The 15,938-nt window shown below is 43.5% G+C and overlaps 1 protein-coding gene across 2 annotated transcripts in view; it reads left to right on the top strand.

Annotated features, from left to right (window-relative positions):
- Positions 1-14,864, top strand: part of MXRA8 (matrix remodeling associated 8) — a 41,731-nt gene extending 26,867 nt beyond the window's left edge. For both annotated transcript variants that reach the window (XM_069782664.1, XM_009915151.2), the window contains 9 exons: positions 2,046-2,066; positions 2,502-2,810; positions 3,392-3,493; positions 4,764-5,222; positions 9,463-9,621; positions 10,723-10,753; positions 11,698-11,774; positions 13,516-13,593; positions 14,480-14,864. In XM_069782664.1, the coding sequence (XP_069638765.1) occupies positions 2,603-2,810; positions 3,392-3,493; positions 4,764-5,222; positions 9,463-9,621; positions 10,723-10,753; positions 11,698-11,774; positions 13,516-13,593; positions 14,480-14,505 (1,140 nt within the window). In that variant the 5' untranslated portion in view covers positions 2,046-2,066; positions 2,502-2,602 and the 3' untranslated portion in view covers positions 14,506-14,864. The remainder of the gene's footprint in view (positions 1-2,045; positions 2,067-2,501; positions 2,811-3,391; positions 3,494-4,763; positions 5,223-9,462; positions 9,622-10,722; positions 10,754-11,697; positions 11,775-13,515; positions 13,594-14,479) is intronic.
- The last annotated feature ends 1,074 nt before the right edge of the window (positions 14,865-15,938 follow it).

Here is a 15,938-nt window from a genome sequence, read left to right as displayed (position 1 = left end):
GAAACAGAGTTTATTCTCAGCCCATGCACTGGGGGTACGTTAAAATAGGCCCAGTCTGGAGTTAATTTATTCTCTTTTGACGTGCATAAATTCCAGGGCTGAAAAAAAATACAGCCTTTGTCTGGAGGACATTGTGCCTATGACATTAGCAGGACAAAATATCTAATGATCTTGCTGGAACCCACTTGGGCTTGACTGGTTAGAGAGATGAATGATGTCATTGTGTTGGGAATCTGAATCGTACTCTCAAAGCATGATGCCAGGAGACCTCCTAGACCCCTCCTACACAAAAAGCAGGAGGGACTGGACCAGAGAAATGCAGAAACAAAGGCATTAGTTCATGTCTTGCAAAGTTCTTCCTGCATAGATCTGAGTCACATGAGTTGGAGAGAGTTGCAGTTGTGTCCAGAGCATTACAGTGTTAACTGTGCAGACCAGGAATGTGAACAGGAGAGACTGGGGGGGCATGCTCCCAAAACAAGGATGTGTTTGCCCAGCAGAGTGCTGACAACAGTGCGTGTCGTGAGTGTAAAGCAAAACAGCCGAGTCATATCACTCCTCATTTGACAGGTAGATCCAGCATACTGCGGGTACAGAATTCCCTCAATGCATTAATCCCACCATCAATTTTATAGGAGTTTGGTTTGGAGTCTTGGAGATGAAAGTTATCTTTTGGCCTTCAATCTAGTGCATCAGCAGTGTGGATCCACTTCCCTGTACTTGGGCAGTTCTAGCCCCCAGCAAATGAGCTGGGATCAGCTCTGTCTCCAAGTCTATTCAGGCCTTTGCCTTAGCAGAGGAAGTTGACTGAGATGTGGGTGTCTGCTGGGGAAGAGATGGAAATGAAACTGTCACATTCATTTCACAGTGGTCAAACAGCACAAAAATGAACATGGTTTTAACTGGTCACATCTGGGTAGTACCCCTCTACTCCGCTCTGGTGAGATCCCACCTGGAGTACTGTGTCCAGCTCTGGAGTCCTCAGTACAGAAAAGACAAGGACCTGTTGGAGCGGGTCCAGAGGAGCACCACAAAAATGATCAAAGGGATGGAACACCTCTCCTATAAGGAAAGGCTGAGAGAGGTGGGGTTGTCCAGCCTAGAGAAGAGAAGGCTCTGGGGAGACCTTATCACAGCCTTTCAATACTTAAAGGGGGCTTATAAGAAAGATGGGGAGAAACTTTTTGGTAGGACCTGTTGCAATAGGACAAGGGGTAATGGTTTTAAACTAAAAGAAGATAGATTCAGGCTAGGTAAAAGGAAGAAATTTTTTACAATGAGGGTGGTGAAACGCTGACCCAGGTTGCCCAGAGAGGTGGTAGATGCCCCATCCCTGGAAACATTCAAGGTCAGGTTGGATGGGGCTCTGAGCAGCCTGATCTAGTTGAAGATGTCCCTGTTCATTGCAGGGGGGGTGGACTAGATGACTTTTAAAGGTCTCTTCCAACCCAAACTATTCTATGATTATATGGACTGTTCTTCGTCTACTGTTTCTGCTGGTGCCTTGTTGTTTATGCAGAACCAATACCAGATCCTAAGATAATACCGGTGCCTCCCTTCTCCCTGCCCGCTCCTGCCTCCTTGGGTTCTTGTTTTTGTCTTACCCAACTTTTGTTAAATAGTTTCCTCTTGGGCAGAAGAGGCCTTTCACATAGTTTTGGTGGGTGACGCGTTGACAGATACCTTTGGTGTAACGTTTGAATAGCATGGTGGAAAAAACTCTGTGGCTGTAGATGGTATGAAATAAAGACATGGGCTGTATGAAGCTCAGTTGCAGGCTAAGTATATCCCACATTGCTCTTAAGTTTGTTGGATCAGGCACTGTCTTTTGCTCTAAGTGTACAGGATCTGCTGCAGCATGGACCAACCAAGGTCTGAGCCTCTGGGCTTAACCACAATACACATGTTAAATAAGTATATTAACAGAAAAGGGAGGAATAGATGGAATAATAACAGAGGATGTGGCTGCTGACTATGAGTGTATTTGTAGTTTTTTTTTTTCTTTTGTTGTCAGTAACAGTCTTTTTTTTTTTCTTCTTTGACAGGTTCTGTTTATTTATATTCAGGTGAGTGACATCTTCGTAATCTGCCTGGTTTTGTGATCATGAGAAGAAATGAGAGGAACCCTGATTCCATGACATGCAATGGGGGTTTCACTGCTGACTTCCATAGGCATGAACCATGCATCCCATGAACTAGTATCTGTAAACTTTGATTAAACTGGGAGTTAGGATTAGGAAGGGTAGGTAGGACAGCTCAAATCTCCAATCCTGTTAACAGACATCATAGACATTGCTTTCACTGAATGAAATCAGTGTTCGTAAGTGGTTTTCTATTGTATTTCTTCATGAGAGCGCTCTATGTTGGTCTTGAAAGTTACTTTCTTTTGGGTAGAAGGTGGGCAGAGATTCTAGGACTGATCTGAGTCCTACTCTAGTGTCTTCTTCACATGCCATTAATCTGGTAACTCTGTTTTTTTGTTCTTTGCTCTTGGCTCTCAGTCCCAGCTGATGCCTCAAACCCAGACAGTGTTGTAGTGTCAGTGTTAAATATCAGTGCTACATTGGGGTCACAGGCTGTTCTGCCCTGCAAGAGTTACCGCATGGTGTGGACCCAGGATCGTCTGAATGACCGCCAGCGTGTAGTCCACTGGGATCTGTACAGCAACTACTATGGAGATAACAAGATGGAGAGGCTATGTGACATGTACTCCGCTGGAGATCAGCGTGTATACAGCTCCTACAACCAAGGGAGGATATTCATGCCCCAGAATGCATTTACAGATGGCAACTTCTCCTTGGTGATCAAAGGTAACTAAACAGCATCTTTTCTCCCTATGCTATCTGCAGAATGGAGGATTCATGTCTAAATTAACTTTGTGTTTTTCAGTGAAAGTGGCTATTTTACAGAGCATTTTCTATAAATAAATAAATATCAGTCTAATGAGGTCAATGAGGTTCTCTGAAGCACTGGCAATAGTGTTTTATTTCCCTTTGAAACAGTCCCATTTTAAGAGAGGATTGGTAACAACTCATTGCCTGAAAGTCGCTTGGGCTTCTTGTGGACCTTTGACTGTTTTGGTTCCTGAATTATAAAGCCAAGATTGTCATTCTTCCTATGTCTGCTCTTAGCTAAACTTAAATCAGCTTTCTCTTTCCATCTCTTATTACAAATGTGTTCCACACAAGCAAATATACTGAACAAATTATTGTATGAGGTGAGATGATTCTTCTCTGTTTAGCCCACCCTGGTGATAAGGATGGGTTAGAACTAAGTTATATAAAGGCCCTTTTGCATCCATACAAGCATTTGGGAAACAGTATAAATGACAAAAGTAATCATTGCCTCAGTATAAAACATTCAACTTCCCCTCTCTTCTCTGTTGTACTAGATGTTGCAGAGAGTGATGAAGGCACATATTCTTGTAATCTTCACCATCACTACTGCCACTTATATGAAACTGTGAAAATCCAACTAGCTATCACCAAGACAGGTAGGTGTGGCAGACAGCTTGGTGTTCCTTTCTGCAAGGGACCTGGTCTGGCAACTGGAGTCCAGTGGCCACCACGACTCTGTTGGTGGGGCTTGTGTTCTGATTCATGGTAAGCCTTGCATGCTGTTCTGCTAGTGTCAGAGAAGAGTGGTGTGGATGCAAGGTTTTGCCCATGCCTTCTCAGTTGCAGGTTCAGGGCACAGATGCCACAAGAGGCTTGGAAAGCATCGGAGTCAGTGGCGCTCACTATGCTGTTTGCGATCAGATTCCATGAGTTTCAGAAATTTTATTCAATGTGTATATTTATGAACCTCTCTCCTTTCTTGGCATGTGCCAAATAATGCATGGAGCCTGTTAAGTTAAATGTTTACTTTAGGCAGCCCAATTAGCTAACTGTCCTGTTACTGCTCCAGCAGTAGAACATCCCTAGTAACAATCCATCATCTGTCAGGTTAGCCACAAAGATCTGCCTTGTACATTGGTTGGCGAGCTAACCCTGAAAAGTCTGTAGTTAAAAAGCCTCCTCAAGTTACCACACCTTAACTCCAGCTCTAAAAGCAAGCTTGTAAGGGATCTTGGCAACTGCAGTGTGTGCCACCCATGCCACCCAGGCATCACTACTGTGTCATTTAAATCAACCTTTGTATAATGCACAGCAGAGCTGCTGGGGCTGATTGTGCTGGGAAGCTGTTGAAGGGTTGATGGGATAGCAGAGAAGTGCATCTCTTCTGCTGCTGTTCTCACAGCTTCTGTGCAATAAAAAAACCCAAGCAGGCCTGTGAGCCCCAATCTGCTCATCTGTGTTTTGGTTCTTTTGTTACTCCTTTTCAAGAACAAAATACAAAACAGTGGTTCTTGAACTCCTCCAGTAATTAGGGCATTTGTGGGTAGGAAAGCATTTCCTGCTTGGAGAATTGGGATACAGCATATTGAAGATGAAATCTGTTATTCTCGTTCCATTCTTAGTCTGTAGAGAGAATATACTTCCTGCTTTCTGAAGCAAAAGATTAACTCTCAGTTATAAGGAGAAGAAAGTGGTCTTGCTTAATGCAGTGACCTAGGATGTAGACGATAAAGGTGCATTTCTTTAAATGAAGTAAGTGTGAATAAGGCACACTGTCTGTGTGGCACTTCAGGATCCTTGGAGGGGATTTTTTATAGGATTGCAGGGTCTAAGACCAATCTTGTGTGTGCCTGGGTGTCATTAAGAATAGGACAAGTGTGTAAAGATGCACGTACCAAGGTTGCACAACTTGTATTGTCTCCACAGCTGAGGATGCAAAGCAGTACTGGGATGGGGAAAAGCCTGTGATTCTTGCCCTAGAAGGCAGCACAGTGACTCTCCCCTGTGTGAACCGTAACCACATCTGGACCGAACGGCACAGTGAAGAGGAACAACAAGTAGTCCACTGGGACAGGCAGCCCCCAGGGGTTCCTCATGACCGGGCTGATCGCCTCATTGATCTGTACGCCTCTGGAGAGCGCCGCTCTTACGGACCCCTCTTCATTCGTCAGAAGATGAACATCACTGACACAGCTTTTGCCCTGGGTGACTTTTCCCTGCGGATTTCACAGCTGGAAAGTGCAGATGAAGGCACTTACTCCTGCCACCTGCACCATCACTACTGTGGTCTGCATGAGCGCAGGATCTACCAAGTCTTCGTGACGGAGCCAGTGAGAGAGAAGAAGGTGGTGAACCTTACAACTCACAACATTGCCCCAGCCATAGGTAAGTGGCCTCTGGAAGTGGTTCTCCTGATTGAGGAAGAGATAAGTATCTACAGTTGCAACTCTGAGCTCTACAGAGCTCAGTAAGCCACAGGACAGGAATGTAACAAGGTACTCCCCATCATCACCTCAAGGAGGCCTGTGCTCTAAATGCCCAACTGTCCTTGCCTTTCATGTTCCTCCACAGTGGTCTGCAGGGATCACTTAGTGCCAGCAGGAGGGAGCGTGTCAAGGCAAGGCAAACCTGTGCCCTGCAGAAGTACCATGGACACCACTGAAGTGAAGGTGCCACTTAGAGCAACACTGACGTTTCCTCTATGAAGGTTTCTCACAGTTGAGCCAGCAGCTATTCCTGCCCTTAGGGTTAGAAAAGTAGGTGAGGTCTTGCCTCCCTTGGTACGAGTATATGGCTTTAGTGTATGGATCTGTCTGTTTCTGAGCTGTTTCCATTACATTGGCATACTTGAAGCTGCACGCGTAGCGATACTAGTGAGGATTCTGTAGAGCTGCTTTAAGACTGTGCTGCACCAAAAGTGGAGTGTCCCACCCATCAGGGTTAATTACCCTGCTCGCAGTCTTGTAGTGACATCATGTCCAGCTTCTGTTTTCTTTGCTCCAGGGCAATTCTGCAGCTTGTTCTGCTCTGCAATGCTGACATGCCCTAAGGCAAACAAGCTGTTTTTCTAACAGACTCCCTTTCCTGATTGCTTTTATGGAACGGGAGAAGGTGTGGGGCCGGGGTTGATTCTGCTCTGCCTTTGCTGTTACAACATGCCACTATTCTCACCAGTGTAGATCATAAGTGTTTCTCTCCCGGTTGCACTGGGGTTTAGGCTGTGCAAGATGCCAGACTGTGCAAAATCGAGCACCAGGAATTTTCCTCCACCCTTCGGCTTTTATTTTTTTGTCTTAAACCAATTTTCACATTTTCCACTGCAGTGAGCTATCATCTGACAGCCTGTCCAAACTCAAAACCGTCATGCTTCGTTCAGGCAGAAAAATAAAATAAAAATTCCAAGTTGAATTTTTTTTAAAAGTCTTTTGGGTATAGTTCCTTATTAACATTTTAAAATATTCATTGTGGTTTAATATTTATTGGCTGCTTAATACAGAATTTTGACATCCTTCATACATTTTTAAATAGGTCTGTTCTTCTCTAGCAATTGGCTTTTTCAAGTCACAGAAACCTAAACCTCCCTTGTGAGACTCAGGTTGGTGTCCAGAAAACCCAGGCGGTACTAAAGAGAGGTGGCTGTTGGTGGTGAGCTGACAGGGAAGCCGGGACATAAAAATACAAGTCTCCATGCTGGCAGCCCTTTTGCTGCCCTTGAGCCCTATCCAGATCATATTGTGCAGATGGAAACTAGGTCTTGTTTTCAGAGTTGCCCACCCAGCAATTTATACCTCTCTTTCCTGGACGTTGTCCTGGCTGTTGCTGAATAGTTACCTACCTGCTCAGAAGTTAGACAGAACTTACGAGTAATTTAACCTGCCAGGGCTCTCTTAGTTTGGCAGTAGTACCCTCAGTGCTGGAGGAACTTGCCTTCCTGAGAAAAGCCATTTCCACTGTCAAAAAGAACAGCCTTAGAAGAGCTTTGTCCCCTATGGGCAGTGAATGCTCAGCTGGTCTGAGAGCACCACACACAAAAATGTGCTGAGTCGATGGGAATGTGAAAGAAGCTGAGGCATCCGGAGTGCCTTTTTCAAACCCACTGCTGATGAGGAGCCTGCTCAGACGTGCCCTATTTGTGTACAACAGCAAAAGCTGAGATACTGCCCCATTCCACGAAAAAACTGTATAAAACTCTTCTGGGGATATATCATAAAGCTAAAATGAAACATGAGGAGATAACAAAAGCAAAACAGTGAGCTTTTTCAGCAAGCAGCTATAGTTTCTGGCATAGCTCCAAGGCCCGGAGCCATTTCCAGCCAGGAAACTTCATCCTGTTTCGAATATAAGCATGAGCCTCAGTTTTGCTCTCAGTCTCAGCAGTATAAATGTGGTGTACGTCTACTAATTCAGTGCGTTTTTACTCTGCGTTTGCTTTGGAGCAAGTGATTGAAGAATGACATCTGTTGTGTCTCATGCTTATTGCTAAACTATTCTCAATCCTTTGCTAGCCTTGAAAAGAAAATGGGCCACATAGCCAGCATTTGTGAGTTCTCTTCATAGAGAGCTCTCCATTTTTCCCAGCAGAAGAATCTGACCCTTGATGCTTTGGTAAAGTAATGTAATGACACCTCTGTTCTAACTCCCCCCCCCATTAGAACTTATTTTCCAGTAGTTAAATGAGATCATGTGAGTGAATTGGAGGCAGATGGGCATGCCATGTTGAGATGCACTGAAAGATCAGATCTTGGTTACGGAATAAACCTTTGTCACCTCAGCTGAAATTCTGATATAACACTAGGATGAGGAGGAGAGTCTGTATTACCTTGGTGATACTATTCTAGGCGCTGACATTCATCTGCTGGGTACGACTGAGTTACTCTCTGCCTCAGTTTCCCCAATTATAAAATGGGATATATTCTACTGCCTTCCTGGTGATGCACTTTGAAGTCCACCAGTGATGCTTTGTCAAAACACTAGTATGATAAGTATTTTTGGTATTATTTGACTGAGTAAGCCAAGGAGGCCCAAAGTTATTGAATCTGTGTCCGCTGTTTGTTGTTACAGTGAACTCTCCAATGTTGACTAAAGTTAAACTCGGCTCCTACCCTATCTTGCAGTACTGTGGGAAAGCAAAAAGCCAGGAATAGAATGCATTTATGTTTGCTGACTTCTGGCTCAACAGCTGCTTTAGTGGCTACCATCTCATTATGGCAGCTGCTGAAGAAGCCTTTCATGATCCAAAGATTTGTTAAAGCAGAACTGTCACGTATACTGTTTGCAGCTTTGCAAGTGGGATTTTTGGTTTGGTATTTTTTTAGCTTAGTAGTGGTTAAAGACACGTGCTGGTTTTCAGCGCTGTAGCCAGCAAGCACACGGCATCTAGCAATGCCAGTAAAAAGTAGAGTGTTGCTAGAGTGGAGGGCTGGACTACCAGAACACAGCATATGCTAAAACCTCTCGATTTTCTAGGACACCTGTTAGCGTTAGCGAACAATCATCTCTGGTTTCAAAGTGTTTGTTTCAATCCACTATCATCTTACTTGATTTTATCGTTGGTGGGTTGGTGTTTTGAAATGCTGGAAACAAGCTACCCGACAAACTGGAACCAGTCACTGTGCCAGCAGTTCCAAACCCATCAACGTTTCTCACACTAGAATGCTTCTGTTAAATGGTACTGTGGCTTTTGGGATATTTTCCCTCATCTTTCCCCTTATTCCTTCTGACTAATTTACAGGGTTAAACTCCCAAGAGAATGATAGGCCAGAACTCCATACTGGTTCTTACGAGGTGCTCTCCGAATGTTCCCTGTTAGGGGGACAAGGTGTCACTTTCAGCTCTGTTTTGAAGAGAAAAGCCTCTCCCAGCACAGTGTGTCTTACAGCTTTGCTGTCTGTGCCTGGGCTGGATTTGTCCACTCCTCTGACTATTGCAAGCAGAGAAGTCGCTTCCCCTTTATGTGTGTAAAACATTGACCTATTTATTTGAGATCTGCAAAAATGTTCCACGTAAAAGTTTTGAGTTACCCTTCCCTGTGCTGCGGAACTGAAATGCTGCTGCACCCGCAAATGGAATGGAATCTTGGCTTTTCTTTGTGGGTTTTCATTTTATTTATTTTATTGATTTTTATTTTATTTTAAAAGGAAACTCATTCTTTGGCATTGAAAATTCCTCCCACTCTGTAAATTATAACCCTTGGCAGGGAGGGGCTGCTTCATACTTCAGCTGTCTGGAGCCGAAGCAACGTGGTGCGTGTGTTGTAAGGGACCCAGAGGAGGGTTGTGTTACCCTGCAGAAAGACTTGGGGCTGTCTACCGTGGCTTCTTTCTGGACTTCTCTGCAATAAACAAGAACACACTGATAGCCAGGCATCAGGAGGGGAATGCGTGACAGTCACTGTTAATATTTCATGCTCCTGGGAAGTATAATGGTCTTGTGAAGCGCACAGGCATCTTCCATCTGACAAAGGTGCAGTATGTTGTATATTAGGCAGCCATTTGCCCTTTACTTCATGCAGTTCAGAAGAGTTTCTCACTGAACATGCTTTTTGGGTCCACATCCGGACCCACGTGTGAACGTGCTTTGCTTTGGGTGCCAATTCAATTATCAGCCTGTTTTCCTCTATCATCAGATCCAAATGTTGTCAGGGGCCACAATGTAATAAATGTCATCATCCCTGAGAGCCGGGTACACTTCTTCCAGCAGCTGGGCTACATCCTGGCAACTCTCCTGCTTTTCATTGTCCTCCTCATCATTGTCGTCCTTGTCACCCGCAAGCGCCGGCAGAGAGGTAAGTGCTAGAAAAGACCAGCCCTATAGTGCTTATAGGGATATCCCATGACAGCAGAGCTGATTCTGCAAATAGTTACTGTAAAGCACAATGCTGAAGGCAGCGATCCTCTTCTGCATACCGGCAACCTACGCAGTGGGGAACCTTTGCAGGTGCCGATGCCAAGAGATTCATTAATGTGGTGTAAAAATTTCCAGGTCTTGATTTGCTGAGTTGCTCTGTTGTAAGGGACAAGAAAATTAGAACTACTAGGTAGTTGCTCTTTACAAGTGGAATTTATTTAGAGCAGAAGGCCCACATGCATCCATTAAGAACTAAGATGTCTAAGTCCTTGCTGGACTCCCTGTGCTGGGTGATTCTCTGTGTGTAATTAGATAGATGGACAGTGAGATCTTTTGGTGACTTCCACACAAATAGTTTTGGATGCAACACAAAAAGCAAATACCAGGGAATGTCTGTCTTCTGGTGTGTTGTTTGGAGTACCACATTCATCCTTATTTATGTGTCGGGGGATTAGCACCAACACAAAATGGGGCTATCTCCACTGACTTAGGTGGAGTTACTCTGCAATCACAGAGGGGACAGGCTCCTGACCCTGACCTTTGAATAGAAAAGAAGAGCCTGAAATCATCCCTCCTCGCAGAGTGGGATGAGACAGGAGTGTAGTTAGATACCTGGCATGTGGGAGGCTGATGAAAACCAGCATCTGTACCATGTGATGGATGCAGGGCTAAGCAATAAGCAGGGGATGGACGAGTGCAGCACCAGCACACGAGATGGCAGGTGTGGTTAATATTTTTGTAATAAATGGGAGGTGGAAAGAAATGAAATATGGTGATGGCTATAGTTTCTCATGGCTGCTCATCCATAGATCTGGGAAGACCACTGGAAATCTGGTGAGTAAAGGAGAGGGAAGCTCCCCGTGGCAGTGGAACACACATGAATTCTTGTGTATTGGAGGGCTTGTGAAAGTGACCATTGTAAGCATCACAAATAAGGAGCACTGTGAATAAGTGCTAGGTGTTATTGTTATCACTGTTATCTGGGAGGGGTTGGTTGGAGTGGATACGACTGCTCATTCTGTTTCTTTTCCTTGTTTAGGTTATGAATACAATGTGAAGAAATACGGAGAGTAAGTACAATTACCAGGTCTATTATCTAGGATTAGATTGCATAAAAATGAACTTATGGGCCCCCACCCTCAGCTGTCATTAAGAGCCTAAAACAGCTGAGGATCTGGTTAGTATGAGTGCAGCCATGTAATGCATAGGCTGTTTGATAGAGTTTATTCCTTGCTTTCCACCAATTCTTTTGCAGCTTTACGCTCAGGTCATTATTAGCATAATAATTGCATACCAGGGAGCAACTTCCATGCTGTCAAAGTACGGAAGGAGAGAATGGTTTGTAGGGCTGATTTGGCAATTGCATTTCCTCTTGTTATACTTTGGCTGTGAGATGTCATTAGGAGTTAGTGGTAAAGGGGTAATGCACAGATCCACTGTAAATCCTACTGTGAGATGGGGCCAAGATTATGTAGCTGGGTTCCTTTATGTTTTATTATATATTACTAAAGTGGAAGAGACGGGGAAGTTCCAGTACAGATTGGCTCCCCATTGTTCTAAGCTCTGGACAAACAGATGGGGAAAAAATAGCCAGCTAGCCAGAGATCTCAAGGTGTTAATAGGAAAGACAGTAAAAGGAAGAGAGAGGAGAACTGGATTCACTACTAAGCAGTATGACCTTCTGAAATCTGTTTGATAGCTTAGGGGCAAAGACAGGAAAAGTACCCATGTACAATGGCTGCCAGTGCTGTTATCCATCTGTCATGCTTTCTCCAGGGAAGCTTTGTAGAAACTGGAAAGGATTCTGTAAGGTTTGCTGTGAAAATCACCAGTACTTAATAGAGAATGAAATCTTCTATGGATTTTTTCAACTTTTTTCCAGCTATATAGCAAATAAACACTGTAAATTGAATTCTTTAAAGTAGCATTAGAAGAGCTATTGTGAAAAAGTGTGAAAGGAGCCAGTTATTAAAGGATGTGACAATACCATTTTTCATTGTTATTTCTTTTTCAGGAAGGATGTAAATCTTAAAGAATTTACAGTCGACACAACAGATCTGACTCAATACAAAAGTGAAGACATCAGGCTGGGTATGCATCAACTAGCAACCATTCTCCAAACCAGGTCAAAACTCATTATAACTGAGGACTTTCTAATGGCATTTAGATACCCGTTTTGAAGTGACTTAACCTCCTGATTTTAAATGGCAGCTTTGAGAATCTCAACCCACAAGCCAGTGCAAGCAGGGGGACTGCAGGCGGAGAGTGCAGTCCTGACTTTTAACTAGAGGCTGATTGATGAGGTTGGTCAGTAATGGGACACCGTGTCTTTTGTTTCACCTGGAGTTTTGGGGGTTCTTTGACATGCACTTGAAAGCCAAATTCAAGTGAGTGCAAAACAATGTGGAATGAGATCAAGACAGCATCTAGGGAGGAGGATTCCTCAAATTTAAGCAGTTTGTGTAGGGAAGAGGATCAACAAGGCAGTTCTCTAGAATCTCCTGTCCAAGAAACTAAAAGCATTTGTCAATATGAATATCATCATTCTACAGTAAATAAAAACTAGCTCAAAGTGAGTGATCTGGAGAAAAAAAATTAGATCAACAGTCTTTAGTACTAACTACTGACCTTATTTTCTCTTTTGAAAGTGGGTAGGAACTGTCATTGACTGAGTTGGGGATAAAGAGAAGTCATGAGTTAGCTGAGTTCATTGCCTTCACCTTCTGTTGAAGCCAGTTTGGTTTAACCTTCTACAATTTCATCCTCCCTGGATGTCAAATAATTTAGTGAACAGTTGAGCCTTCTATCAAGATCTGTGATAGCAGTTAGGGCAAATAAACGTGGGGAACATGATAGGAAGAAAATTTGCAACAAGGGTCCTAGAATACAAAAGACAGAAAATACAAAAAACACTGGAACTCATGGTAACATGAAACATACTGAAAAGAGGGGAAGGAAACTAATCTCACTGGTGATCTGTGAAAGTATTTTTGCTGGGATATGTGGGACTGACTCAGGGAACTTACAACATTCCTGAAGATGGATGCTGCTCCTTACTAGAGCTTGAAGGTGCAGCCTTGAGTTTATTGTGTCAGTGATTGATGAGAGGTGTCTTCTTGCTTGGACTTGGAATGGATTGTCTGTAAAGCAAATTTGATCCTCTTGTCTGCACTACCCTGAGATTCCTGAAGACTTGCCATGATGCCAGGTTCATACCTGCTGTAACTTGTTGTATGTCCGTGAACATGTCGATAAACCAGGAAGCAATTGAGTCTGTCCTTTTTTTTCTCTGTGCACCCCCAGTAAATGTACAACCTTTAAAAGAACAAGCTGACAAACTTTAGGTCCCAAGTTACAGAATTGCTGTGAGGGCCCCAGTAACCAAGAGGTAGATAGATACAAAAGCTGAAGTAAAGAACAAAGGAATTGCAGAGAGTGGGTTGCAAACCAGGACAGCAGCAAGTACGAATTCTTCTCTGTGTGTCTCCTGTGATTCTCCTGTGAGCAAATTCTTTGAATAACTGCATCAGTCACCTTCAGGTGAGCTTTGCATAGATAATCCGGAGCTTTTTGTTACATGCTGGTACCTATGAGGAGCAGGAAACTGAAGTATGCATAACTGATTAGTGCCAGGGGCAAAAATTAAGTTGTAGCAGCTTTCCTTTTCCTGCTGAGTGGCTGAGTAACTCCATGAGTTGCTCCTAGAGATCTGGAGATGCCAGGCCTAGAGTACCTCCAAGGATGGACAAATCACATGTCCGCCTTGCCTGTAAAGCTTTGTTTTCTTTTAATGTTCTAATGGCTGTCTGAATTATACTCCTTCCTTACACAGATTACAAAAACAACATCCTGAAGGAGAAGGCTGAGCAAGCCAGAAGCTTCCCAGCAAAGAACATTGATTTAGACAAAGGTAATAATGACTTGCTTCACCCTAATTGGTGGCTGTAGGAACCTTCTGATGGGTTGAAGGAGGGAGGAGGGAAGAAGCAGTGAGCTGACCAAGCCACAGCTGAATGAGGAATGATAAACATCATGACAAATGACAGCAGGAATGAGAAGCTGGTTCCCTTTCTATCCTTTCATCATGGAGCCACAAGATGCAAGCAGTGATTAGGCTTTTAAAAACTTCTGGCATGGCACAAATAGAATTTTTCTTTATTGGAAAAAGAATGCCTCGCAGGGCTGGAATAGTGCATTCTGTACTGTAACCTCAGAGGGAGATGCATCTCAAAAATGTCCTGGCATGGTGTTTGAGAAGAAAACACTGTGCAGAAGAGAGTGTTTTGAGTTGAATTAATTTATGGGTAATGGGCAGTCACTTACTTCATCCAACAAAAGCAAACAGCTCTCCCTCCCTAGGGGCTGTGAATCTCCTTTTGCTTATCCAGTATTAATCCTGAGTATTACGCCTCAGTTTGTAGAGTCACACTTATGTCAAGCAGTGCTTGTAAGAAGTTGTTAGATTCGATGACTCTTTTCATATGAATTTAGAATGTAATAAAAGTGAATGAAATTATATCAAGAAGGGAATGGTCTGGAGAGTCCATGAATTGCTGTAGACCTGCTGTTCTTGATGGAGTTCTCATGATATTTTTGCCTACATTCTGCAGAGATGATCTGTGCAATAGTTTATATACAGTGTATCTCACTGTGGGCTTTATGAAGAGGATATTGGGGACACGGTGGACTGCAAATGGTCTCTTGTCACTGTATAGCTAAGTCCATATTACAGTGTGCTGCTTTGGATGGTTTGAAATACCTCTTCAAGTACTGACCTCCTTTCAATTTGCTTTCAGATTTCAGGAAGGAATATTGTAAATGAAGACATTCCCAAGCTGCTGGCTGGACCAGAAGCTTCAATCAAAGACAGATAAATGGAAGAGAGATGCCTTTTCTTAATATCATGTCCCTCCAGTTACCGTAGATTTTTTCACATAGACTTTCTCCCCACTAAGCACAAGGGTATTTGCAAATGCTTCTTGAAAGAGTTAGACTGTCTGTCTTGTGTGCACTTATGATGGGTTTGGGTTGCCTTTTCTTATTCTGTTCTCCCAATCCTCCATTCCCCTTTTCTTTCTTGATATTATTGTTGGTTTTATGCATCAATGATTTTTATGAGCTGAATCAGCAGACCTTTTGCTTTGATGTTACTGCTTTAAATAAACCAACCTGCATCACTAATCTTGAGCCATCATTATATCAGGCATTTTTCCATGTAGTGTATTCGTCATTCAGAAAAATAATAGGAAAGCCTGATTGTGATCTCTCATGGGCTGGCATAAATCAGTGTCATATAGCACTTTACGTATTCCAGATGAAGTACAATGAGTACACCCCTTCACAAATGATGATGTAAATACCTCATTTTATGAATGGGGAAATGTCAATATCCTCATTTTACAGGGGAAAGGGAGGCACACAAATGACCAAGGATAGGGCTGGGATCACCTACAAAGAACTCTGGAAGCCTGCCTCTGTATTTCTCACTCTAAGCTTGTTTGTTGATTTGTTTTTGTTTCAGTGCAGACCAAATCAGATTTGGCATGAGCAGACACTTTCAGCTGAAGTTGATGGAGTTACAGTGCTGTAATACCAGTCTCAGTTAGATCAGAACCAGAAATATTATGGAGAGGGCTAAACTCCTGTGTGGAATCTGGAATGTGATTTTCCTGCAGTCCTTGGGTGGATCCAGGCCACACAGAGCTTGTGTGCACATCAAAACAAAGGTATGATTACAGCACAGGTAGAGAGATTGTTAAAAGGAATAGCTTCTCATGAGCAGACTGTGAGGAACAAGAGTAACGAGACACTCCACTAAATAGCCTGTCAGGAATTTTCATGGGCCAGGGTCTCAGAGGGAGAGTTGAGAAGGGAGAGGAGTCCATTCTTGTGGATTTTGGCATTGTTTTGGGGAGCGGATACCTGAGATAGTGGGGCTGTGGGCCGAAGGGGAGTTCTACATATGCACAGTGTGTCAGGTGCGGATGTAAAAAAATTGGCAGTCAGTAATTCAGTGTTGTAATCCAAGCAAGTTAAAGCGTCAGGAAAGCAGGAGAATATTAACAGTTCTACACAGCTTCTCTGACTACTTGGGATATTCTGTGGCCCCATTCCCAAACCAGGCACACGTGTGCTCCCTGGGGCACAGAAGAAAAGGTCTTTCCTGCTGTTGTGAGCATGATGACAGTGGCTTGTGTTCTTGTTGTGTAAGGGTGAAGGTGGCCAAGGATTGCCAGCCTACTCTTTGGTGGTCTG

The sequence above is a fragment of the Haliaeetus albicilla genome, chromosome 4, assembly GCF_947461875.1.
Source record: "Haliaeetus albicilla chromosome 4, bHalAlb1.1, whole genome shotgun sequence".
In the NCBI taxonomy this organism is placed as follows: Eukaryota; Metazoa; Chordata; class Aves; order Accipitriformes; family Accipitridae; genus Haliaeetus; species Haliaeetus albicilla.
The sequence above is the reverse complement of the archived record's forward strand: the minus strand, read 5'-3'. Positions and strand labels throughout refer to the sequence as shown.